General features: G+C 43.8%; 1 protein-coding gene across 1 annotated transcript in view; it reads right to left on the bottom strand.

The window, feature by feature from the left end:
- Nucleotides 1-9868: 9868 nt before the first annotated feature.
- The window catches only part of LOC130283142 (uncharacterized), a 41860-nt gene continuing 26788 nt past the window's right edge, over nt 9869-24940 (bottom strand). The window contains exon 8 of the mRNA XM_056532334.1: nt 9869-10024. Coding sequence (XP_056388309.1) covers nt 9869-10024 — 156 coding nt within the window. The remainder of the gene's footprint in view (nt 10025-24940) is intronic.

The raw sequence follows: 24940 nt of genomic DNA, 5'->3' as shown, positions 1-24940 counted from the left end.
TATGTCTACTTTATGTTTGCATCACAAAGTTGACATGTTTTTACTTTTGGGAGACATCAGAGGGCTTCAAAGTCCAGCAGCAATTTTCCAATTTTTCAAAAAAATTTCAAAATCTGAATTTTTCAGGTACCAGTTCAGTTTTGAAGTAGATTTGAAGGGCCTTCATATTAAAAATAAACCATAAATGACCCCATTATAAAAATTCAAAGTATACAAAATGACATTCAGAAAGTGTGTTAACCTTTTAGGTGTTTCACAGGAATAGCAGCAAAGTGAAGGAGAAAATTAAAAATCTTAATTTTTAACACTAACATGTTCATGTAGACCCAGTTTTTGAATTTTTACAAGGGGTAAAAGGAGAAAAAATCCCCCAAAATGTGTAACCCAATTACTCTTGAGTAATACCTCATATGTGTATGTAAAGTGCTTTGTGGGTGCACTAGAGGGCTCAGAAGCGAAGGAGCGACAATGGGATTTTGGAGAGTGAATTTTGCTGAAATGGTTTTGGGGGGGGGCATGTTGCATTTAGGAAGCCCCTACGATGCCATAACAGCAAAAAAACTGCAAACAAACAACCAAGTGGTGTGTTACGCCGAGCGCTCCGGGTCCCCGCTCCTCCCCGGAGCGCTCGCTACACTCTCGCTACTGCAGCGCTCCGGTCAGATCCACTGACCCGGTGCGCTGCGATACTGCCTCCAGCCGGGATGCGATTCGCGATGCGGGTGGCGCCCGCTCGCGATGCGCACCCCGGCTCCCGTACCTGACTCGCTCTCCGTCGGTCCTGTCCCGGCGCGCGCGGCCCCGCTCCCTAGGGCGCGCGCGCGCCGGGTCTCTGCGATTTAAAGGGCCACTGCGCCGCTGATTGGCGCAGTGGTTCTAATTAGTGTGTTCACCTGTGCACTCCCTATGTATACCTCACTTCCCCTGCACTCCCTCGCCGGATCTTGTTGCCATTGTGCCAGTGAAAGCGTTTCCTTGTGTGTTCCTAGCCTGTGTTCCAGACCTCCTGCCGTTGCCCCTGACTACGATCCTTGCTGCCTGCCCCGACCTTCTGCTACGTCCGACCTTGCTTCTGTCTACTCCCTTGTACCGCGCCTGTCTTCAGCAGTCAGAGAGGTTGAGCCGTTGCTAGTGGATACGACCTGGTCACTACCGCCGCAGCAAGACCATCCCGCTTTGCGGCGGGCTCTGGTGAACACCAGTAGTGACTTAGAACCGGTCCACTAGCACGGTCCACGCCAATCCCTCTCTGGCACAGAGGATCCACCTCCTGCCAGCCGGCATCGTGACATGGTGCAAACATATGGCATACTATTTTGGAAACTACGCCCCTCGTGGCATATAACAAGGGGAACAGAGAGCCTTAACACCCCACAGGTGTTTGACGACTTTTCAGTAAAGTCAGATGTGTAAATGAAAACATTTTTTTTTTCACTAAAATAATTTTTTTCCCCAAATTTACCATTTTTACAAGATGTAATAGGAGAAAATGCCCCCCAAAAGTTGTAACCCCATTTCTTCTGAGTATAGAAATACCCCATGTGTGGAGGGAAAGTGCTCTGCGGGTGCACTACTATGCTCAGAAGAGAAGGAGTCACATTTGGCTTTTTGAAAGCCCATTTTGCTGAAATGGTTTTTGGGGAGCATGTCACACTTAAGAAGTCCCTATGGTGCCAGAACAGCATAAAAAAGCCCCACATGGCACACTATTTGGGAAACAACACCCCTCAAGGAACGTAACATGAGGTACAGTGAGCCTTTACTCCTCAGAGGTGTTTTACAAATTTCCGCAAAATTTGGACGTGAAAATGAAAAATTTGATTTTTTTCACCAAAATGATGGTGTTACCCCAAATTTTTCATTTTCACAAGGGGTAATAGGAGAAAAAGCCTCCCAAATTTTTTAAACCTATTTCTTCTGAGCATGGAAATACCCCATATGTGTATGTAAAGTGTCCTTGCGCTCAAACTACAACGCTAAGAAGAGAAGGAGCGCCATTGAGCTTTTGGAGAGAGAATTTGTTTGGAATGGAAGTCGGGGGCCATATGCATTTACAAAGCCCCCATGCTACCTGAACAATGGACCTCCCCCACATGTGGTCCTATTTCAGAAACTGCACCCTTCACAGAATGTAATAAGGGGTGCAGTGAGCATTTACACCCCACTGGTGTTTGACAGATCTTTGGAACAGTGGGCTTTGCAAATGAAAAATTTAATTTTTCATTTTCACGGACCACTGTTCCAAAAAATCTGTCAGACACCTGTGGGGTGTTAATGCTCACTGTACCCCTTATTACATTCTTTGAGGGGTGCAGTTTCCAAAATGGGGTCACATGTGGGGGGTCCACTGTTCTACCACCATGGGGCTATGTACACGCACATGGCCTTCAATTCCAGACACATTCTCTCTCCAAAAGCCCAAAGGCGCTCCTTCTCCTCTGAGCATTGTAGTGCGCCAGCAGAGCACTTTACATCCACATATGGGGTATTCATATACTCAGAAGAAATGGAGTTTTTTTTCCTATTACCACTTGTGAAAATGAAAAATTTGGGATAACACCAGCATTTTAATGGGGTGTTAAGGCTCCCTATTCCCCTTGTTACATTCCGTGAGGGGTGTAGTTTCCAAAATGGGGTGGTTTTCTTTCTTGCATTTATGTCATAACCGCTGTAAAATCAGCCACCCCTGTGCAAATCACCTCAAATGTACATGGTGCTCTTACTCCTGAGCCTTGTTGTGGGCCCGCAGAGCAATTTACGCCCACATATGGGGTATTTCCGTACTCAGAAGAAATTATGTTACAAATTTTGGGGGGCATTTTTTTCCTTTAACCTCTTGTGAATATTAAAAGTATAGGGCAACAATAGCATATTAGTGTAAAAAATTTCTCCCGAGTACGGAAATACCCCATATGTGACCCTAAACTGTAGCCTTGAAATACGACAGAACTCCAAAGTGAGAGAGTGCCATGCACATTTGAGGCCTAAATTAGGGATTTGCATGGGACGGACCCGGATGCATGAATTACACTTGCCTCTGATAAATTACCCTACGGCAGTGTTTCCCAAACAGGATGCCTCCAGCTGTGTCCAATGGCTGTCCGGCAATACTGGGATTTGTTGTTTTGCAACAGCTGGAGGCTCCATTTTGGAAACAGTGCCGTACCAGAAGTTTTTCATTTTTATTGGGGGGGGGGGAGGTAACAGTGAAGGGGTATGTGTATATGTAGTGTTTTACTATTTATTTTGTGTAGTGTAGTGTAGTGTTTTTATGGTACATTCACATGGGCGGGGGGGGGGGGGGGGGGGGAACCTACAACTCCCAGCATGCCCTTTGGCTGTACATGCATGCTGTTGTTGTAGTTATGCAACAGCTGGAGAAACACTGGTTGCAAGACACTGAGAGTTTGTTACTTAAAGGGATATTCCAGGAAACAAACTTTTTTTTTTTATATCAACTGGCTCCAGAAAGATAAACAGATTAGTAAATTGTTGTTTTCTGTCTGGCAACAGTGCTTTCTGCTGACATCTCTGCTTGTCTCGGGAACTGCACAGAGTAGAAGAGGTTTGCTATGGGGATTTGCTTCTAAACTGGGTGGTTCCCGAGACACGTGTCATCAGAGAGCACTTAGACAGAAAAGAACAACTCAACTTCATCAGCTCATAAGTACTGAAAGGATTAAGATTTTTTAATTGAAGTAATTTACAAATCTGTTTAACTTTCTGGAGCCAGTTGAGATATAATGAAAAGTTTTTTCCTTGATAACCCCTTTAACTGTTTCCCAACCTGTGTGCCTCCAGCTGTTGCAAAACTACAACTCCCAGCATGCATGGTCTGTCAGTGCATGCTGGGAGTTATAGTTTTGGAGGCACACAGGTTGGGAAAAACTGAGTTAGGAAGCAGACAATGTTTCCCAACCAGTGTGCCTCCAGTTGTTGCAAAACTACAACTCTCAGCATGCCCAGACAGCCGAAGGGCATGTTGGGAGTTGTAGTTATGCAACTATTGAAGAACAGTTTGAAGACCACTGTGTAGTGGTGTTCCAACTGTAGTCCTCCATATGTTGCAAAACTTCAACTCCAAGCATGCCCAGACTGCCCAGGCATGCTGGGAGTTGGAGTATGGCAACATCTGAAGGGCCTAATGCTGGATAGTCTTGGTATGCTTTGAATTATATTTTTACAACCTCTGGAGCGCTGCAGTTTGGGCACCACTGTATAGTAGTCTCCAAACTGTGCCCTTCCAGATGTTGTAAAACTTCAAAGCATGCTGAGACTGTCCAGGCATGCTGGGAGTTGTAGTTCTGCAACATCTGAAGGGCCAGATGTTACAGAATTACAACTCCCAGCATGCCTGGACTGTCTGCAGCATCTGGAGAGCTACAGTTTGGACACCACTGCACAATGTTCTCCAAACTGTGGCTTTCCAGATGTTGCAAAACTACAACTCCCAGCTTGCCCAGACAACCATGCTGGGAGTTGTAGTTTTGAACTCCTAGAAGCAGCAGTGAAGATCACTTTACAGGGGTCTTCACTACTGCCTCTGACGCCACAGCTGCCTCCACTTGCCGGTCACCTCCTTTCTGCCGCCGGTCCCTGCATGATCTCAGGTAACTGCCGCCCTGGGTCCTTAAAGGGTAGCTCCAACCATCCATATTTTTTTCTGTCCCTGCCTATTGCCCATCTATTCCTAACCCCTCCCTGCCTTTACTTGTTTTTTTTTTGTAGTGGTGAAACAGCTGGAGGCACCCTGTGGTGAAAACAATAACTTTGTTAGCGCAGCATTGCTACTCCACTACCGCTCCCCCCCCCCCAGCCTCTAGTGCTGAGCAGCGGCGGCGCTCCCCCGAACCCCGCTTCCCCCACCCCATTCCTCTAGTGCAGAGAGCAGATTTACCCATCCGGATTATCAGCGCAGCAATGAGTGCGCGCGCTGCCTCCGGACAGGGTAACAGGGGCGGGCGGGGCAGCGGAGGCCAGTGGAGCTGGCCAATGTGCGCAGCCCCAGCTATCAGCGTGCTCGCTCTTGCCTGTTTGATTGACAGGCGGGAGCGAGCACAGCAGTGACTGAATTTTTACTCATTGCCAGGCTTAAATGAGTCGAAATTCTGTAGTGACGTCACTGCCTAATGCATTCGGCCACTAGGAGGGCGACCCCAACATATCAATTTTTTGATTTCATGACAGTGCCCATTTAAGGGGTACTCTGGTGGAAAAGGTTTTGTAACAGATATTACTTCTATTTAAAAATCTTAATCCTTCCAATACCCATCAGCTGCTGTATGCTACAAAGGAAGTTCTTTTTTTTTTTTTTCTTTTCTGTCTGACCACAGTGCTCTCTGCTGACACCTCTGTCCATGTCATGAACTGTCCAGAGCAGGAGCAAATCCCCATAGCAATCCTATCCTGCTCTGGACAGTACCTGACATGGACAGAGGTGTCAGCAGAGAGCACTGTGGTCAGACAAAAAGAAATTCAGAAAAGAAAATAACTTCCTCTGTAGTATACAGCAGCTGATAAGCACTGGAAGGATTACGCTTTTTAAATAGAAGTAATTTACAAATCTGTTTAACTTTCTAGAACCAGTTGATTGGAAAAAAAATTTTTCCAACAGAGTACCACTTTAACCCCTTAACGACCATGGACGTGTATACTAGTCCATGGGCCATTTACGGGGTATGGCGTGGGCTCCCAACTCGAGCCCGCATCATACCAGCCAGCCCCCAGTCGATTCATGTAGCTGGGGGCCAGCGTTAATAGCTGACATGCGGCGATCGCCATGGCCTGCTATTAAAGGAGTACTCCGGCGCACAATTTTTTCCTTTTATCCCATCCGGGCTGCAAAATTTAAAAAAACACACTTTCCCTTACCTGCATACACTCCCCCGGTGCTCCGGTACAGGTGTTCGGTCCCCGGGCTGTATTCTTCTTGCTTCCTGTTAGCCCGGCACGTCACATGGAGCTTCAGTCTATCACCGGCCGCAGCGATGTCCCGCCTCGGCCAGTGATAGGGTGAAACTCTGTGTGACGTGCCGGGCTAACAGGAAGTAAGAAGAATACAGCCCGGGGACCGAACACCTGTACCGGAGTATACCGGAGCTCCGGGGGCTCGTTGGCAGGAAAGAGAAAGTGTGTTTTCTTTTATTTTGCAGCCCGGACGGGATAAAAGGAAAAAAGTGCACGCCGGAGTACTCCTTTAACCCTTTAGATCATCACTGTCAAAGCTGACAGCGGCATCTAAAGGTGCCTTCATCCCGTACCTGGTGGTCCAGTGGGGTGGATCCCCCCCTCCCCCCACAGCGCGATCTTGGGAGGCGATCCACTGCTGAGGTAGCCAGAAGGCTTGCCTCTCATCCTGCTGCGCTGTGAATGATAAAGCCTGGCAGGACCAGGCTTTATCAATGGAGCGCAGAGCACACAGATCAATGTGGTTTTATGGAACCACATTGATCTGTATGAAGAATCAAATGATTCCTCCTAAAAGTCCCCTAAGTGGACTAAAAGTGTAAATAAATAAATAAATAAAAAACACACATTAACCCCTTCCTTATTAAAAGTTAAAATCACCCCCTTTTTCCTAAATTCCATATAAAAATATATAAACATAGTAAAAATAAACATATGTGGTATTGCAGCGTGCGTAAATGTCCAAACTATAAAAAATATATAGTTATTTAAACCACATGGTCAATGGCGTACACACAAAAAAATTCCAAAGTCCAAAACAGCGTATTTTTGGTTTCTTTTTATACCATTAAAAAATAATAAAAAGCGATCAAAAAGTCAGATTAAAAATGGTACCGATTAAAACTTCAGATCTCGGTGCAAAATATGAGCCCTGTACGCACATAAATAAAAAAGCTATAGGGGTCAGAAGAGGACACTTTTAAATGTATAAATTTTCGTGCATGTAGTTATGATTTTTTCCAAAAGTGCGACAAAATCAAACCTATATAACTGGGGTATCATTTTAATCATATGGATCTACAGAATAAAGATAAAGTGTAATTTTTACCAAAAAATTTACTGCGTAGAAACGGAGGCTTCCAAAAGTTACACAATGGTGTTTTTTCTTAAATTTTGTCGCACAATGATTTTTTTCCCCGTTTTGCCATAGATTTTGGGGTAAAATGACTGATGTAATTACAAGGTTGTGCAAAAAATAAGCCATCTTATGGATTTTTAGGTGCAAAATTGAAAGGGTTATGATTTTTAAAAGATAAGGAGTAAAAAACGAAAATGTAAAAACAGAAAAATGCTTGGTCCTTAAGGGGTTAAGAAGAGGCTATATTATCTGCTTCCAAAGAGGGAGGTAGACAGATTCTATGTAAATCCCACTGCAGCAATACAGATTAAGAGCAACACAAAGGGGACAAAATATGGTGAAAAGGTTATTTTTTATGCTAGAGACAATGAAAATAAAATGACTTTAAACTGTAATGATAAAGCAATGTGCAAATAAAAAAAAAAACATAAAATGAAGATTTGCTCTTCAAAATGTAATAAAAAATTCAAATAATGCATATTGTGATATGCTGGTGCATAAATCAAAAGCTTAACAGTATCCCAGTAATGGAAAAAATAACCTGGTAACTTCTAAGGCTGTGGTCATATGGATTTTTTAGGCTTATTTTGAGCCTCGAAAAAACATTTATTTTTTTCAGGTGAAAATTTCAGAATTATTAAGACGCATGGGTCTTTTTTTTTTTTTTTTTATAACGTATATACTAACAACCTGTTAGTTTTTGAAATTATGCTGAGAAGCAATTAGATCATTGTGCAAGATTGTAGATGTGCACCATGTCTGTCTTCTACCTGAATTCACATTGGCCCTCATTTACTATTCTAAACCCGACCTCTTTTGTCGGGTTTTTTTGGCGCATCTTTGTCTGCGCCATGTCGCAGACATCGTGCGCCAGTCTGCGACACTATGCAACATTTTTTCCCGACGGACCCGATGTGGATTCTCCCAAACCCGAAAAAGGAGCGTTACCCGACATTTCTGAGCTTTCCCACATATTTATTAAGGTTTCCAACCCGAATTTGTTGAATTGTTGTGGATTTTTTCCCGACAACTCAGAGGAGTTGGAAACCAAAACCTACAAAACCCACGTGCGACAAACAGGATGCGACATAATAATAAATACCAGGGGAAAAAAGCAGTCGGGTAAGAAAGCAACATAGACTTACAACCCGATTTTCTTAGTAAATGAGGGCCATTGTGTTTTCTATCCCCTCTTTTTTTTTTTTTTTTTTGAACATGTGTCTGCACTCTTCCCCACCCCCTCAGCCCAACCCTATATAAGTAGTAATTAGCTACACATGGGCCTTTTCTTTCCTGGCAGCCTCCCAGTCTGACTGGGAGAGCATGGTAAGTGAGCTGTAGCATCCTGTTCACACTGGTGTGGTGCTCTGCGGCATCTGTTGCTTTCTGTGGGGCCGTGTCTGCGGGGAGGTGCGACCCATGGACTGGTTTGAGTGGCATTGGGGCCGCTCTGCCAGTGGGTCGTTCCCCTGTTGGCACTGGTGTCGCGGCGGTGGTGGTCGCCACCCAGTGCTATGCCATTTTATGCTAGGGACGTTAGGGACCCACTCTAAATAGGTGGTCTTGAAGTGGCGAGTGGGCTTTGTACTTTTTGATCAAAATGTATATACTAACAACCTGTTAGTTTTTGAAATTATGCTGAGAAGCAATTAGATCATTGTGCAAGATTGTAGATGTGCACCATGTCTGTCTTCTACCTGAATTCACATCTTTTTTTTTCTCTCCTTTGTCCCACTTTGACCCTTTTGCCCTTTTTGAACAGTTTTTCTGCCCCAAAAAATTCCCTTATTTTTTATTTTTTTGGGGCAAAAACAACAAAAGCTTTAGCCCACAAAGCTTTTTCATTTGGGACATATTTTGAGCCAAAATATTTGCCAAAATACAGCCATCATTTGACATGCACATGGTCCCAGAAAAGGGCTAGACACTTACTTTTATAGACATAACAATTGCATCTTGGGAACAAGGAAATTCAGTAGAACCAGTTCGAAAAAATATGGCCTTACTGTCTTTTTTTTTAGCAGTAATAGAGCTGCTTACAGCATAAAAAAGTCCCAAAAAATATGTTTGGGAACATAGCCCAAGGGTGCTTTCACAGGCTAGTAACTAGCAGTGGGTTTCGCACTGCGGGAAACCCACTGCGAGTTACGCTACCATTTATTTGAATGGGTCTGCGGACAGTACGTAAATCTGACACTTTTGCGGACTGTCTGTGGACCGATTTAAATCAATGGTAGCGTAATTCGCAACGGGATTCCCACAGCGGTAAACCAGCTGCTAGTAATAGCGTGTGAACGCACCCTAAAAGTGCTATATGTATTGCAGTGGATGTGCATGTTTAGAAAGGTTTTTTTTTACCAGAAAAAGCCCCACACTTGTCCATCAGTTGTACATTTAATCCTTATTCACTTGAATTGAGATCACACTTGGCACAGCCCGTAGACAAGAGTGACGCTGTTTATGGAAAAAAAAAAGTACTCTTATTTAATTCTAGACAACCACTAACTTAAGATATGTTATATTTCTTTCTGGTGTAGTGCCTGGGTTGATCAGGAATTTTTCATATTATACAGTATATTAGGTTAAATTGACAGACAAATTGTTCAGTATCCAGTTAACAAGATCAAATTCAACCTTACTTCCTAATAAAATATGTAGAAGTCACGTTTTCTTTATCCTGTCTATATTCTTGCACATACGTTTCGATCGGAACATATTAAATAATTTGAATACATATATTAGGTAAGAAGATAGGCTATATACAATTTTACATATCACAAATGCTTATGTGTAATTCTTGTCGACATTTATCGATTGGCCTGCCTAGTTTTCAGTTGAGAAAGACGGAAAGCAGAATGGAAGGGTTCCTGGTACAGGTGCAGTTAAAAGCCTTGCTAGACATATTTGTGGTGACCAATCTTCCTCAAGAAGTACTTGACCTCTCTCAAGTAAGAGTTCTACGATCCCGTCAAATTCCTCCTAAAAAATATTATATGTGTAATTTAATGCATTACTCTCATTTATATAAATTTATATAAAGTTTTGGCAATGTTGCCCAGACATGTCAAAGGTTTAGATCGCACCAGGTCTTAGTCCTGACACCAGCTGTAATTGCGAGATATATCGAGGTGAAACATGTGATTCACTCTCTGGCGGGCCGCCAGATTTGACTTATACACTTCATTATAGTCTACGGAGCACATCAGTCAGATCTGGCCCCCAGCTCCTGGTTATAAAGCATGATCGCAAAGGGTCTTAGGACTGATACCTGTAACTAAGCTTGGAAAACATACAGTAAAGGTACACATTCAAGGCACTCTAAGTGCCATAGAAAAGGAATACTTAAATGATAAGGTAGGTGTAAGTCTAGGTGATTGAAACTGCTCACTTTCTTGAGTTGCCCTTTGGGCACAACACCAATGTACGCCTCTACACAACTACTTCTCGTGTGTAATCAGGTCATAGACAGGTGAAGCTGGACATCGACTGCCGCTGGCAAAGATTGGTGGTAGCGCAGTAATCGATAGCAGTAGACTAACGTACGATGGTCAGGAGTAACCGGAGGATCTCCGAAGGTCCACATATAAAAGTACTGATGTCCTGGAACAGCCCTACTGTCCTGTTTGAAAGGAATTGGTGTCTAACTCAAGAGAAATCAGGCACAACTATTAAAATAATAAAGAATGAGTAGTTGATTAACAACGTGCTTTGAGGGTCAACCGCCCTCTTCGTCAGGTCTGTTACATTGTGACCATAGGTCTGCTTTGTATACACAAAACATATTACAAGCAATAAAATCTAAACGGATCCTGACCTGAATGGACTTGTGAAATGATAATGATCCTGAAGGTGAGAGAGCACCTGTTATGATGCAGGAATTGCTGTATAATATATAAAATAAATGAATCATACCATCATGTAAGAGAGTGTGTGAATGAATTTACCGTATGGTTTACTTGCCTATAGAGTAGTCTGAAGTGAAAAGATAAGCAGAAGAGATGAGGTATTAGCTTTGTATGGCAGGTGTGGATTCAGTTTAGATAATAATAGTGTGCTGGTGTTAAAGGGATACTCCACTGCCCCAGCATTCAGAACATTTTGTTCTGAACGCTGGATGAGGGCTGTGGGGGTCGTGACATGGTCATGCCCCTTGTGACATCACACCACACCCCTTCAATGCAAGTCTATGGGAGGGGGCATGATGGCCGCCACACCACCTATCATAGACTTGCATTGAGGGAGAAAGGCGTGACATCATGAGGGGTGTGGCCGTGATATCAGGACACCCCACAGCCCACAGCCAGCGTTTGGAACAAAATGTTCCAAACGCTGGGGCAGCGGAGTATCCCTTTAAGCCTGTGATTGTGAGTTAAATAGCTGTGTGAGCTGATTGGTTTGTTTTGATAGTGTCTTCAATCAGCTATGGCTTTGCAGGTGGATACTCATAGTTGAGGGCATGTGTTTTGAATTAGTTTGCAGTAGAATATAGCCCAGTTCATTACTACAGATCACATTATAATTTATAATATTATGATTAAAAATATTGAATATATGGGGAAAAAAAAGGAATAACATATAAAATAATGTGCTATGTTTCTAACCATTATAATTAGGGATGGTGACGATTCCGAATTCGTTACGAATTTCAGGAAAAATTCAATTCGCAACAAATGTGAATATCGCCGCGATTCTATCGCACAAATCGCTTCATTAAACTCCATTTAGTGCGGTCCAGGCTCCAGGGCATCTAACATGGCGGATCCACATGTGAGGACATGGGGAAAGGAATCCTGGGAAGACGTGAACAAGGGTAGGCAGGATGACCCTGAATCCCATGCAGGATGCAGCCTATCAGCAGCCAGTCACCCCTGTGATGTCACAGTCCAATATAATCGGCAGCCATATTGCGGCCAGTCACTTCAGCCTTTCACTGCAGAGAGATAGATAGGGACAGACCTATAGATCACTGAGTGATCCAAAAATATTTGTCACAAAAATATTTTTCCCGAGGACAGCGGGACAGTGCCCGTTGTCCTCTTGATAAAGCTGCTTTAGGTAGCGAAACATGTCTAGGGGGGGCTGAGTAGTGATTTTAACACAGTGATTGCTCCAGAGCCCTATATGCATACTGCAGATGCATAAGGGGAACTACTTGATGACAGATATAGCGGCCAGTCTGGCATTAATTATTGACGGATAACATTATATGGCGTGAAAAACACTGGCAATTTTAATCATTTATTTTGGTGTGTCTAAGGTCATTTACCGTATAAACTCGAGTATAAGCCGACCCGAATATAAGCCGAGGCCCCTAATTTCACCCCATAAACCCAGGAAAAGTTATTGACTCAACTATAAGCCTAGGGTGGGAAATACATCATCCCCCCTGTCATCATCCAGACTCCCGTCATTAACACCCTCATCATCATCACCTGTCATCATCCCCCCTTTATCATTACCCTGTCATCATCCCCCCCTTCATCATTACCCTGTCATCATCCCCCCTTCATCACCCTCCCCCCTTCATCATAACCCTGTCATCATCCCCCCCTTCATCATCCCCCCCTTCATCATTACCCTGTTATCATCCCCCTTCATCATCCCCCCTTCATCATTACCCTGTCATCATCCCCCCTTCATCATCCCCCCTTCATCATTACCCTGTCAGCATCCCCCCTTCATCATCCCCCTTCATCATTAACCTGTCACCATCCCCCCTTCATCATCCCCCCCTTCATCATTCCCCCTTCATCATCCCCCCCTTCATCATTACCCTGTCATCATCCCACACCACCCCCTTCATCATCACCGCTTGTCAATGTCTGATTTAACAGTGGTCTTCAACCTGCGGACCTCCAAATGTTCCAAAACTACAACTCCCAGCATGCCCAGACAGCCATCGGCTGTCCGGGCATGCTGGGAGTTGTAGTTTTGAAACACCTGCCTTGACGACAACGCACAAGGACGTTCATGAGCAACGTCCCTGTGCGTCGTCATCAAGGCAACGTCAGTATTCCGGGGCCGGGCGCAAAGCGCGGAGAAGAGGCCCACCTGTTGAAGATGGACAGCCCGACACGACTATCCCTCCCCACCGGACGGTCCTGCAGCACAGATGGCCCGGACCGGCGCACCCTAACGTCCCGCCGAGCGGAGGTGAGTACAAATCTAAAGGGGGGAGGGGGGGCTGGATGATGACTAAGGCCCGGGCAGTGGTCTTCAACCTGCGGACCTCCAGATGTTTCAAAACTACAACTCCCAGCTTGCTGGGAGTTGTAGTTTTGAAACATCTGGAGGTCCGCAGGTTGAAGACCACTGAGGGCGGAGAGTTCACTCGAGTATAAGCCGAGGGGGGTGTTTTCAGCACGAAAAATCGTGCTCAAAAACTCGGCTTATACTCGAGTATATACGGTAATAAAAATAAATTAGTTATATGTGGGAAATAGGGTATTTTTGGATCACTCAGTGATCTATAGGAATTATTGCGATTGTGACCACCATATATTGGTCTTCTGAGTATTGAAATAGGGGCAGAAAGCACTGTGTGTTGCACAAAAAAGCTTTTTCCAGCAGCGATTCACCTCTTAGTCAAGTCAGCGTTCTGTTGCACAGAGAGAGGGACAGAGAGCAGTGTGTGTTTCAAAGAAAAGCATTCTTACTGCAGCGATTCACATCCCAGTCACTGTCTACAGCGTTCTATTACAGAAAGCTGAGTATTGCACAGAAGAACAGCAGCAATTCAGCTCAAGCACAAATCCTGCCTAGAAGCACTGATAGGGAATGGAGTGAGATTGACAGAGAAAGTGCAATTTCGGGTGTAGTACACGGTGACTGTGTGCTGCAGCACTGGTGTGTACTGCTGGTGTTGTGCACAAATACTTTTTTAAGCGTACTGTAGCGCATTTTTCTCCCCTAATAAGTGCATAGCACATACGTACATCTAAGTGGTGTACTATTTTGTTCCAGTTAAAGTCTCAAGGGCCTAGATACTGTGAAAGGCCAGGCAAAAGTACTCACAGGCTGGTGTTGTACACAAATACTTTTTTAAGCGTACTGTAGCATACATACATCTAAGTGGTGTACTAGTTTGTTCCTGTTAACCACTTAGGGACAACAGGCGTACAGGTACGCCCTGACACCCTGGTACTTAAGGACCAAGGGCATACCTGTAAGCCCGTGAGAAATTCGGTCCCCGCCGCATGCCAGGCAGGGACCGGGATGCCTGCTGAAATCATTCAGCAGGCATTCTGTGACAATGCCCAGGGGGTCCTAAAACCCCCCCATGTCGGTGATCGCCGCAAATCGACGGTGAATTCACACCAGCGATTTGTGGCGTTTCCAGTTCATACGGGTCTCCGGTGAACCGGAAAATAAGGGGGATCGGGTTTGTCCAAGACACCCACGATCCCCCTAAAGGGATAGGAGTGAGGTGGCAGGGGTGCCACCCCTCCTATGCCTGTTATTGGTCGGTCAGAAGCGACCGACCAATAGCAGATCAGGGGCAGGGGGGGTTAAAGTTTTGTTCCCCTGCTCTGCCCACCCACTATAGTCCGGGCAGAGCAGGGGAACCAGCAATGGCTGCCCGGGCTTGCTGGGAGTTGTAGTTTTGCAACAGCTGGAGGTACACTGGTTGGAAAATACAAAGTTAGGTAACAGAACCAAAATGAATGTTTTCCAACCAGTGTGCCTTCAGTTGTTGCAAAAGTACAACTCCCAGAATGCACAGTCTGTCAGTGCATGATGGGAGTTGTAGTTTTGAAACAGCTGGAGGTTCCCCCTCCCCCCCTTGTGAATGTACAGCGTACATTCACATGGGCGGGTTTACAGTGAGTTTCCTGTTTCAAGTTTGAGCTGCGGCAAACAAACTTTCTGAATGTCATTTTGAATACTTGAGGGGTGCAGTTTCTATAATGGGTTCATTCATGGGATATTTCTAATATGAAGGCCCTTCAAATCCACTTCAAAACTGAACTGGTCCCTGAAAAATTCCGATTTTGAAAATTTCGTGAAAAATTAGAAAATTGCTGCTGAACTTTGAAGCCCTCTGATGTCTTGCAAAAGTAAAAACATGTTAACTTTATGATGCCAACATAAAGTAGACATAATGGGGGAGATTTATAAAAACCTGTGCAGAGAAAAAGGTGACCAGTTGCCCATAGCAACCAATCAGATCGCTTCTTTCATTTTGCAGAGGCCTTGTCAAAAATGAAAGAAGCAATCTGATTGGCTGCTATGGGCAACTGGTCACCCTTTTCTCTGAACAGGTTTTGATAAATCTCCCCCATTGTGTATGCGAATCAAAATAAAATGTATTTGCATTTCTATTTTCCTTACAAGCAGAGAGAGCTTCAAAGTTAGAAAAATGATGAATTTATTAAATTTTTCATGAAATTTGGGAATTTTTCACCAACAAATTATGCAAGTATCAGCAAAAATGTACCACTATGTTAAGGTAGAATATGTCACGAAAAAACTCTCACGGAATCAAATTAAAGTAAAAGCATAAGAGTTATTAATGCTTAAAGTGACAGTGGTCAGATGTGCAAAAAAGGCTTCCTCATCATCAGGAGAAGAGGGTTGCAGGTTGCCCGTGAGGCAGCAGCTGAGCCAGCAAGGTGGTAGCATGGTGGCAGAAGTGGAAATTCTGGAGCCAAACATGCCTGGGGGAGATCACCTGCTTCGTGGCAGCCTACCTTCCCGGGAGGTAATGGAACAGGGGTTACTGGAGATAGCGACAGTAGCAGTCAATTAGTGCGGACTGTTGGTGGGAAAATGAGCTACTCCGCGGTGTGGCAGTTTTTCATCAAGCATCAGGAGGTTAACATAACCACATGCAAGATGTGTCGGCAGAAGTTGAAGCGTGGCCATGGTCCCAATGTTGGCACCACGGCCCTGCGTCAATGTATGCTGTGCCACCATAAAGTGCGCTGGGAGAACCGTGGCTCCAATTAGGTGGTCCAGCCTGCTGCATCACACAGTGGCACGCCGCTCCCTGTTTCAGCCAGCCGAGGCTCCACAACCTCAGCCGAAGGGAGCTGTGTGTCATACCCTCCTTCTGTCGCTCCAGTTGCTCCTGCTCCTCCTATTTTGAATCAGTCATTCCACCAGCAATCCATCGGCGAAGCAATGTTTGAGAGACAACAGTATGCGCACTCATCCAAGCTGAATGTGCTCCTGTCCAAGTCGCTGGTGCTGCAGTCCCTCCTTTTTCAAATGGTGGACTCTGCACCTTTCAGAGAACTGATGGCTTGTGCCAAGCCGAGGTGGAGAGTCCCAAGCTTTCATTTCTTTGCGAAGAAGGCAGTACCAGCCCTGCACAATTTTGTGGAAGAGAAGGTGGGCCAGTCCTTGAGCCTGTCGATGTGTACCAAAGTGCACGGCAGCGCCGATATCTGGAGCTGTAACTATGGTCAGGGACAATACATTATATATCCAATTTCCCATTAGGGTTTTCGCCCCAATGGGACTAATTTCCAAGGGCTCGGGAATCCTATAATGTTAAAACTTATACTTTTATTATTTTTAATTAAAACTTTAATAATGGTGAAAAAAATTATATAATGATGTTGTGCTTTAAAAACACAGTCAGGGACCAGCTTTATAAGGATTATACAATCCTATTTCTCTCCGGAGTAATCCCCAAAGGAAAATGATAATTTCTCCACTCATAGGGTAGATTTTTATTAGCTATATATTGTTCTTATTTATTCTCTGGTCCCTAAACTGCTTATTAAAAAGCCATATATAGGCACTCCCCCGATGTTTTGCCGGCCGTGACCGGCTTCATCAAGGGTCATTCGCACTCTGACCCTTGATAAAGCCGGCGAAACGTCGGCGGAGTGCCTATATTTGGTGTTTTAATAAGCAGTTTAGGGACCAGAGAGTAAATGATAAGAACAATATATAGCTAATAAAAATCTACCCTATAAGTGGAGAAATAATCATTTTCCTTTGGGGATTACTCCGGATAGAAATAGGATTGTATAATCCTTATAAAGCTGGCCCCTGACTGTTTTTAAAGCACAACATAAAGTTTTAATTAAAAATAATAAAAGTATAAGTTTTAACATTATAGGATTCCCGAGCCCTGGGAAATTAGTCCCATTGGGGCGAAAGCCCTAATGGAAAATTGGATATATACAGTATAAACCTGGGGAATCCTTTTGGATACATTTGATTTATTTTTTTTAGGGACAATACATGTCCTTTATGTCCCACTTGGTGAATTTGGCTCCTACACAACCACAACAGCAACTTGGACAGATCATGCCACTTCATCCTCCGCGCTCTCAGGCCGTTGATCCTGTGACATTCAGTCACTATATGGTCTCCTCATGCTTCAGCCACCTCCAGGCTGTGTCATTCAGCCACTATATGGTCTCCTCATGCTGCTGCAAACTCCAGGCTGTGTCATTCAGCCACTATATGCTGCCGCCAACTCCAGGCTGTGTTATTCAGCCACTATGTGGCCTCCTCATGCTGCCGTCAACTCCAGGCTGTGTCATTCAGCCACTATATGTTCTCCTTATGCTGCCGCAAATTCCAGGCTTTGTCATTCAGCCACTATATGCTGCCGCCAATTCCAGGCTGTGTCATTCAGCCACTACATGTTCTTCTCATGCTTCCGCCATCTCCACGTTGTGTCATTCAGCCACTATATGGTCTCCTTATGCTTCCACCACCTCCAGGCTGTGTCATTCAGCCACTATATGTTCTCCTCATGCTGCCGTCACCTCCACGCTGTCATTCAGCCACCATATGGTCTCCTCATGCTGCCGCCACCTCCACGCTGTGTCATTCAGTCACTATATGGTCTCCTTATACTGATGCCACCTCCAGGCTCTGTCATTGTGCCGCTCTGCGACAGTCATTCTAATAGCGATGCCTCTGATCTGCATGTCATACTGAATAACAGCATTCTTTCACTAACCCAGCACACACCCTATGCGTGTTACAGCAAGGCAAAGTGTTCTACACCCCCTATTGAGGCTCTCTGTAGGCCAGAAATAGCCATATTTAATAGTGATTTGCCGTGAAAAAAGCCAGATCGAAACTAATTTTTTAGGAAAATTTGCCAAAACGGTCGAATAGAATTGTTTTAATTAATTGCTCATCTCTAATTATAATGAATAAATCATAGTTATTTAATAAAAAAAACATTCTGATTAGAACACTATAACAGATTATTTGGTTAAAATTGTTATTGAGAAAAGTTATAATATTGGCGGGGCATTTGTGTATTATTTATGTATGGTATGTGGTACGTATCTGTGGTCATTGTGTGCATATGGTTAGAATGAATATGATGAAAACGATCAGGAGGGTGACTAATCTTTATCTGATCAATTCTGTAACCTCATTTAAGCCCCATGGTTGTAGTGTTTGAAGGTGGTAGATCCAGTACATCTCTCTTCTCATAAGGATTTCTATTCTGTTTGACAGGGATGAGCAGACTTGATCTATCGGGAAGATCTTGATAGGGTTTGGGTCTCTGGGATGTGCCTCCGTGCAGTGATGGGATAGACCATGTAAAAGAGAACCTTTCTTTATCTTATGTCTGTGGTTGTTTAGTCTTTGGTTTAGCTTCTGAGTTGTTCCTCCCACATAGATATTTTGCACTTGCACTCGATGACATATATTATGTGATCTGATTGGCAATCCATGCCAATCCATATTTTGATATTGAAGATTTCATTATTTTGACTACTGCTGAATGTGGTTATCCCGTTTTTATGATTGGACAACAAAGGCATCTCGGTCTGTAGCATTTATGAACTCCAGATTTGAGTTAGGTTTTATTTTGTTAAGTGTTTGCGGAGCTTGCTTGGAGCTAGTATATTCTGTAGTGTTGGAGCCCTTCAATAGATGATGCCCCGACCTCTTAGTATAAATTCCTTCAGATGTGTATTCATGTGCAGTAGGTGGCAACTAGAGAATTTTTCTAAGATCTTGGTGGCCTGTGAGATATTGGGTAATAAAATTAATTGTTTCATATTTTTTGGTTAGTTCTTTCTTTTCATCTGTGGTTCGAGCTCTTTGCATTTCTTGAGATTGCTAAGACATTCTTCCTGGGATACGGCGACAGTTCTACTATATGCATCTTCTATAAGTTTTATCGTGTTCCCCTTTGATATGAATCTTTTTTTGAGGATTTTGGATTCTTGTATGCAGTTGGAGTCTTTAGTACAGTTTTTTCTGATTCTCCGGAATTGCCCATGTGGTATGTTAGTTTTCCGTGATATTTTGTGCCATTTGTGAAGTCCAGATAACTGTTTGAATCTACCTTTTTTTAAAGGTATTGGTAGTAAATTTAGATGTTGTATGACTTGATATCAAGAAATTAGATTTTTTCTTTTTAATAGTTGGGTACTAAAGTGATACCCCAGCTGTTACTGTTGACTGAGGTTACAAATTCCTCTATTTTGTCAATTGGTTCTTTCCATATTAGGAACAAATCATCAATGTACCTCTTGTATACCACATGTTCTTGGGAGAGCGGTTGGAATCGTAGAAAGGTTTCTTTGAATAGGTTTGCATATGATGGTGCTACGTGTGTGCCCATTGTTGTCCCATGTACATAGGTGGTCCCATTATAACTGAAGAAGTTGTTTTCTAGGACAAGGCGGAGACATTCCAAGAGAAAGGTTTTTTGAGGTGGAATATTAGGTGGTATGTTATCTTTATCCAGATAATATTTTGTACAGCTGATGCCACGTTCATGTTCGATATTAGAATAAAGTGATGTGATGTCCATTGTTACAAGGCAGAAATCTTCTTCCAGGGGAGTGAGGGTAACTGGTCTGAGTTCTTGAGATTACTTTGAAGTTGGCAGACATATTCTTGCAAGAGGAGATCCAAATAGTATGAAATATTACTTTTACTTTTGTTAATTCCAGAGATTATTGGTCTTCTATGTGGCACGGATGGGTTTTTGTGTATTTTGGGCAAGTGGTATAAATAATAGTTTGCAGGTTCACAGATGTATAAGAATCTTTTTTCATCTTTGTTTATTATGTTATCAGGAGATTCTGAAAGTAGTGTGTGGATTTTAATTTGTAATTCCAAGAATGGTTTATTGGTGACTTGTTTATAATAGTTGGTATCCTTAACCCGTTAAGGACTTAGCCCTTTTTCACCTTAAGGACTCGGACGATTTTTGCAATTCTGACCACTGTCACTTTAAACATTAATAACTCTGGAATTCTTTTAGTTATCATTCTGATTCCGAGATTGTTTTTTCGTGACATATTCTACTTAAACATAGTGGTAAAATTTTGTGGTAACTTGCATCCTTTCTTGGTGAAAAATTCCCAAATTTGATGAAAAATTAGAAAATTTTGCATTTTTCTAACTTTGAAGCTCTCTGCTTGTAAGGAAATTGATATTCCAAATATTTTTTTTTTTACTCACATTTCCAATATGTCTACTTTATGTTTGCATCATAAAATTGATGTGTTTTTACTTTTGGAAGACACCAGAGGGCTTCAAAGTTCAGCAGCAATTTTCCAATTTCCCACAAAATTTTGAAACTCGCTTTTTTTCAGGGACCAGTTCAGTTTTGAAGTGGATTTGAAGGGTCTTCATATGAGAAATACCCCATAAATGACCCCATTATAAAAACTACACCCCCAAAGTATTCAAAATGACATTCAGTCAGTGTCTTAACCCTTTAGGTGTTTCGCAGGAATAGCAGCAAAGTGAAGGAGAAAATTCAAAATCTTCATTTTCTACACTCGCATGTTCTTGTAGACCCAATTTTTTTATTTTTTCAAGTGGTAAAAGGAGAAAATTTTTACTTGTATTTGTAGCCCAATTTCTCTCGAGTAAGCACATACCTCATATGTCTATGTAAAGTGTTCGGCGGGCGCAGTAGAGGGCTCAGAAGCGAAGGAGCGACAATGGGATTTTGGAGAGAACATTTTTCAGAAATGGTTTTTGGGAGGCATGTCACTTTAGGCAGCCCCTAGGGTGTCAAAACAGCAAAAAAAAAAAAAAAAAAAACACATGGCATACCATGTTGGAAACTAGACCCCTCGGGAATGTAACATGTGATAAAGTGAACCTTAATACCCCACAGGTATTTCATGACTTTTGCAAATGTAAAAAAAAATAAAAAATGTTACCTAAAATGCTTGTTATCCCAAAAATTTAACATTTTTAAAAAGGGTAATAGCAGAAAATACCCCCCAAAATTTGAAGCCCAATTTCTCCCAATTCAGAAAACACCCCATATGGGGGTGAAAAGGAGTAGTCACATTTGGCTTTTTGGAAGCAAATTTTGCTCTGGGGGCATGCCGCATTTAGGAAGCCCCTATGGTGCCAGGACAGCAAAAAAAAAACCCACATGGCATACTATTTGGGAAACTAGACCCCTCGGGGAACGTAACATGGGGTTAAGTGAACCTTTATAACCCACAGGTGTTTCACGACTTTTGCATATGTAAAAAAATATATATTTTTTTTTACCTAAAATGCTTGTTTTCCCAAAAATTTTACATTTTTAAAAAGGGTAAAAGCAGAAAATACCCCCCAAAATTTGTAACACAATTTCTCCCAATTACGGAGATACCTCATATGTGACCCTAAACTGTTGCCTTGAAATACGACAGGGCTCCAAAGTGAGAGCGCCATGCGCATTTGAGGCCTAAATTAGGGACTTGCATAGGGGTGGACTTAGGGGTATTCTACGCCAGTGATTCCCAAACAGGGTGCCTCCAGCTGTTGTAAAACTCCCAGCATGCCTGGACAGTCAGTGGCTGTCTGGTAATACTGGGAGTAGTTGTTTTGCAACAGCTGGAGGCTCCGTTTTGGAAACAGTGGCGTACCAGACGTTTTTCATTTTTATTGGGGAGGGGGGCTGTGTAGGGGTATGTGTACATGTAGTGTTTTTTACTTTTTATTTTATTGTGTGTTAGTGTAGTGTAGTGTTTTTAGGGTACAGTCGCACGTGCGGGGGTTCACAGTAGTTTCTCGCTGGCAGTTTGAGCTGCGGCAGAAAATTTGCCGCAGCTCAAACTTGCAGCCGGATACTTACTGTAAACCTCCGCCCATGTGAGTGTACCCTGTACGTTCACATTGGGGGGAGGGGGGGGAACATCCAGCTGTTGGAAAACTACAAGTCCCAGCATGCGCTGACAGACTGTACATGTTGAGTTTTAGTTTTGCAACAGCTGTAGGCACACTGGTTATGTATCACTGAGTTTGTGACCTCACTCAGTGTTTCACAACCAGTGTGCCTCCAGCTGTTGCAAAACTACAACTCCCAGCATGTACGGTGCATGCTGGGAGTTATAGTTTGCAACAGCTGGAGGCACACCGGTCGTGAAACACTGAGTTAGGTAAAAAAAAAAAACTGAGTTTCACAACCAGTGTGCCTTCAGCTGTTTCAAAACTACAGCTCTCAGCAGTCACCGACAGCCAACGGGCATGCTGGGAGTTGTAGTTATGCAACCAGCAGATCCACCACTACAACTCCCAGCATGCACTTTAGCTGTTTGTGCAAGCTGGGGGTTGTAGTTATACAACAGCTGAAGGTACACTTTTCCATAGAAAATGTGCCTCCAGCTGTTGCAAAACTATAGGTCCCAGCATGCTCATAAGGGAATGCTGGGAATTGTGGTGGTCTGCCTCCTGCTGTTGCATAACTACAGCTCCCAGCATGCCCTTTTTTGCATGCTGGGAGCTGTTGCTAAGCAACAGCAGGAGGCTGTCACTCACCTCCAACTGCTGCTCCACGCCGCCGCTGCAGGTCAGTCCCTCGCTGCCGCCGCTCCTGGGGCCCCGATCCCAACAGGGACGCCGGGGATCGGGGTCCCCAGGTGCCGGGGTCAACTTCCCGCACCCGCTCACCGCCTCCGGAAGAGGGACGGAGCAGGTTGCGGGAGTGACACCCGCAGCAGGTGCCCTGATTGGTCGGCCGGTAAACCGGCCGACGAATCAGGGCGATCGTGAGGTGGCACGATTTCAGCAGGCATCCGGCTCCGGTCCACAACCGGCTAGCGGTGGGGACCGGATTTCCCACGGGCGTCCTTAAGGACTCGGAATGCAGGGCGTATCCATACGCCCTGTGACCTGAGAAAGCGGTCGCAGATGTCAATACCTCCTCTGCTCATCTGCACCCATATGCACCACTCCCTGATGAGTTATGCCACCCTGTATTTGGCAACAACGAAACGCGTTGGATATTGATGCAATTGTTGTTATATTGTTTGCAAGTATTACTAAAATCTGTATACTGCGACATATCTATCTTCACCAGTGGATTGGAGGTTTATTAACTACATACCACTGTTGACCTAAAACCCTCCTGTCTTGTTCTTACACTAGGGTAAGATAGGAGGTACCGGTTGCAGGCTGGCCGTCGCAAGGAGGGCCTCCCTGCAGTAATAGGTAGGGGGCCTTGTGCGTTAGCAGGGTCAGCATAGACCGGGTCAGAGTGGTAGGCCAATATCTGTGGACAATTGTAACTACACTTGTTATGCACTAATATTTTATGTTTGTTTGAATAAAATCTATATTTTATTATCTGTGCATTCCTAATTTCTGATTGTGTATATAAAGCAGACCTCTGGTCACAATGTAACAGACCTAACGAAGAGGGTGTTTGACCCTCGAAACGAGTTGTCAATAAACTACTCTTTCTTTATTACTTTACTAGTCGTGCCTGATTTCTCTTGGGCTAGATCCCAATTCCTTTCGGAGTTACCCCTGACCATCATCCGTGAGTCTACTACTATCGATACCTGTAACCAAGAAAGCAATTCTGCAAAAACTTGATTAGTCTAAAGAAGATACCAGCTTTACTTCTCAGAAACATGTAGGCACCGTTTGTCTCTGCCATAAGTAACGTAACACCTTAAGTCATTTAAGGCTTTAAAATGTTGATCCATTTTATAAGGGAACTATTACACTGGGTGATTATCAGATGTACAGGTCGATATCGCCTTGTGTAATAGGGCCATTGGTCAGCTGATGTTTTTTTGACAGGTCAAAATGACCCAATCAGCCATTGCCACGCACATCTCTTTGGTAATAAGGGATGTGCAACCGACAGGATATTGCAGCAATGAGCTGAACGAACAATCCAACAAATATTCGTGTGAGCCTCTCTGCTAAAATTCAAGCCTGTGTCGGCTCTGTAAACAAATGTCCATCTACAACATCGTTGCTCATTTACTGTGTGTGGTTGAGCCATGTAATAGAGCCCTAAGAAATAGAACCAATCATTATGGTATGGTTCTCCCAAGCTGTCCTCCTCTCTCACCACATACCATCACTTAATTAACATGTTATGAAAAACCATTGTTCCATTAAATCCCCTTTTACATGGGCCGATTATCGAGGAAATGAGCATAATAATGTCATGGATCTTGGAAACAAGGAAAAAAGACAGAAGTGTAAAAGGTGCTGAGACAAGAGGTGGGCAGGGAAGGCTCCTGCCTAATGCATCACCACCTACCCTGCCTAAAGGAGCACACTTACCGTAGGTCAACAAGTGACCCTTTCAACTGCACGCATGTCCTTAGGATATGCTTGCAGGTGTAAGCTATTCCTGTAGGCAGCAGGCTGTCAGAAGCAGCAAAGGACCTCTTCTCCCTGCCCCCAGTTCAGGCGCATCCATGATGATGGTGAAGTAGCAGATTGGGGGAAGAGCAGGCCCTGCTGGCAAGGGAACAGAGGGCCTATCTGCCAAGAGGGACAATAGTACCATTTGATGCACTATGGGGAAAAGGCAAGAATGATACTGGAAAGGGACAGACTCAGATCAGTGATGCAGAGACTAAAATGATTGTCCAGCAGATTCTGTGAATATGAGTAATGGATTCACAGTTACTGTATGGTGGTAATGTGTGATTATGGTGGGGCAGTATTTATCCCTGATATACTTGTAGTATTGAC

This window comes from Hyla sarda, chromosome 7, assembly GCF_029499605.1.
Source record: "Hyla sarda isolate aHylSar1 chromosome 7, aHylSar1.hap1, whole genome shotgun sequence".
Classification (NCBI taxonomy): Eukaryota; Metazoa; Chordata; class Amphibia; order Anura; family Hylidae; genus Hyla; species Hyla sarda.
The sequence above is the reverse complement of the archived record's forward strand: the minus strand, read 5'-3'. Positions and strand labels throughout refer to the sequence as shown.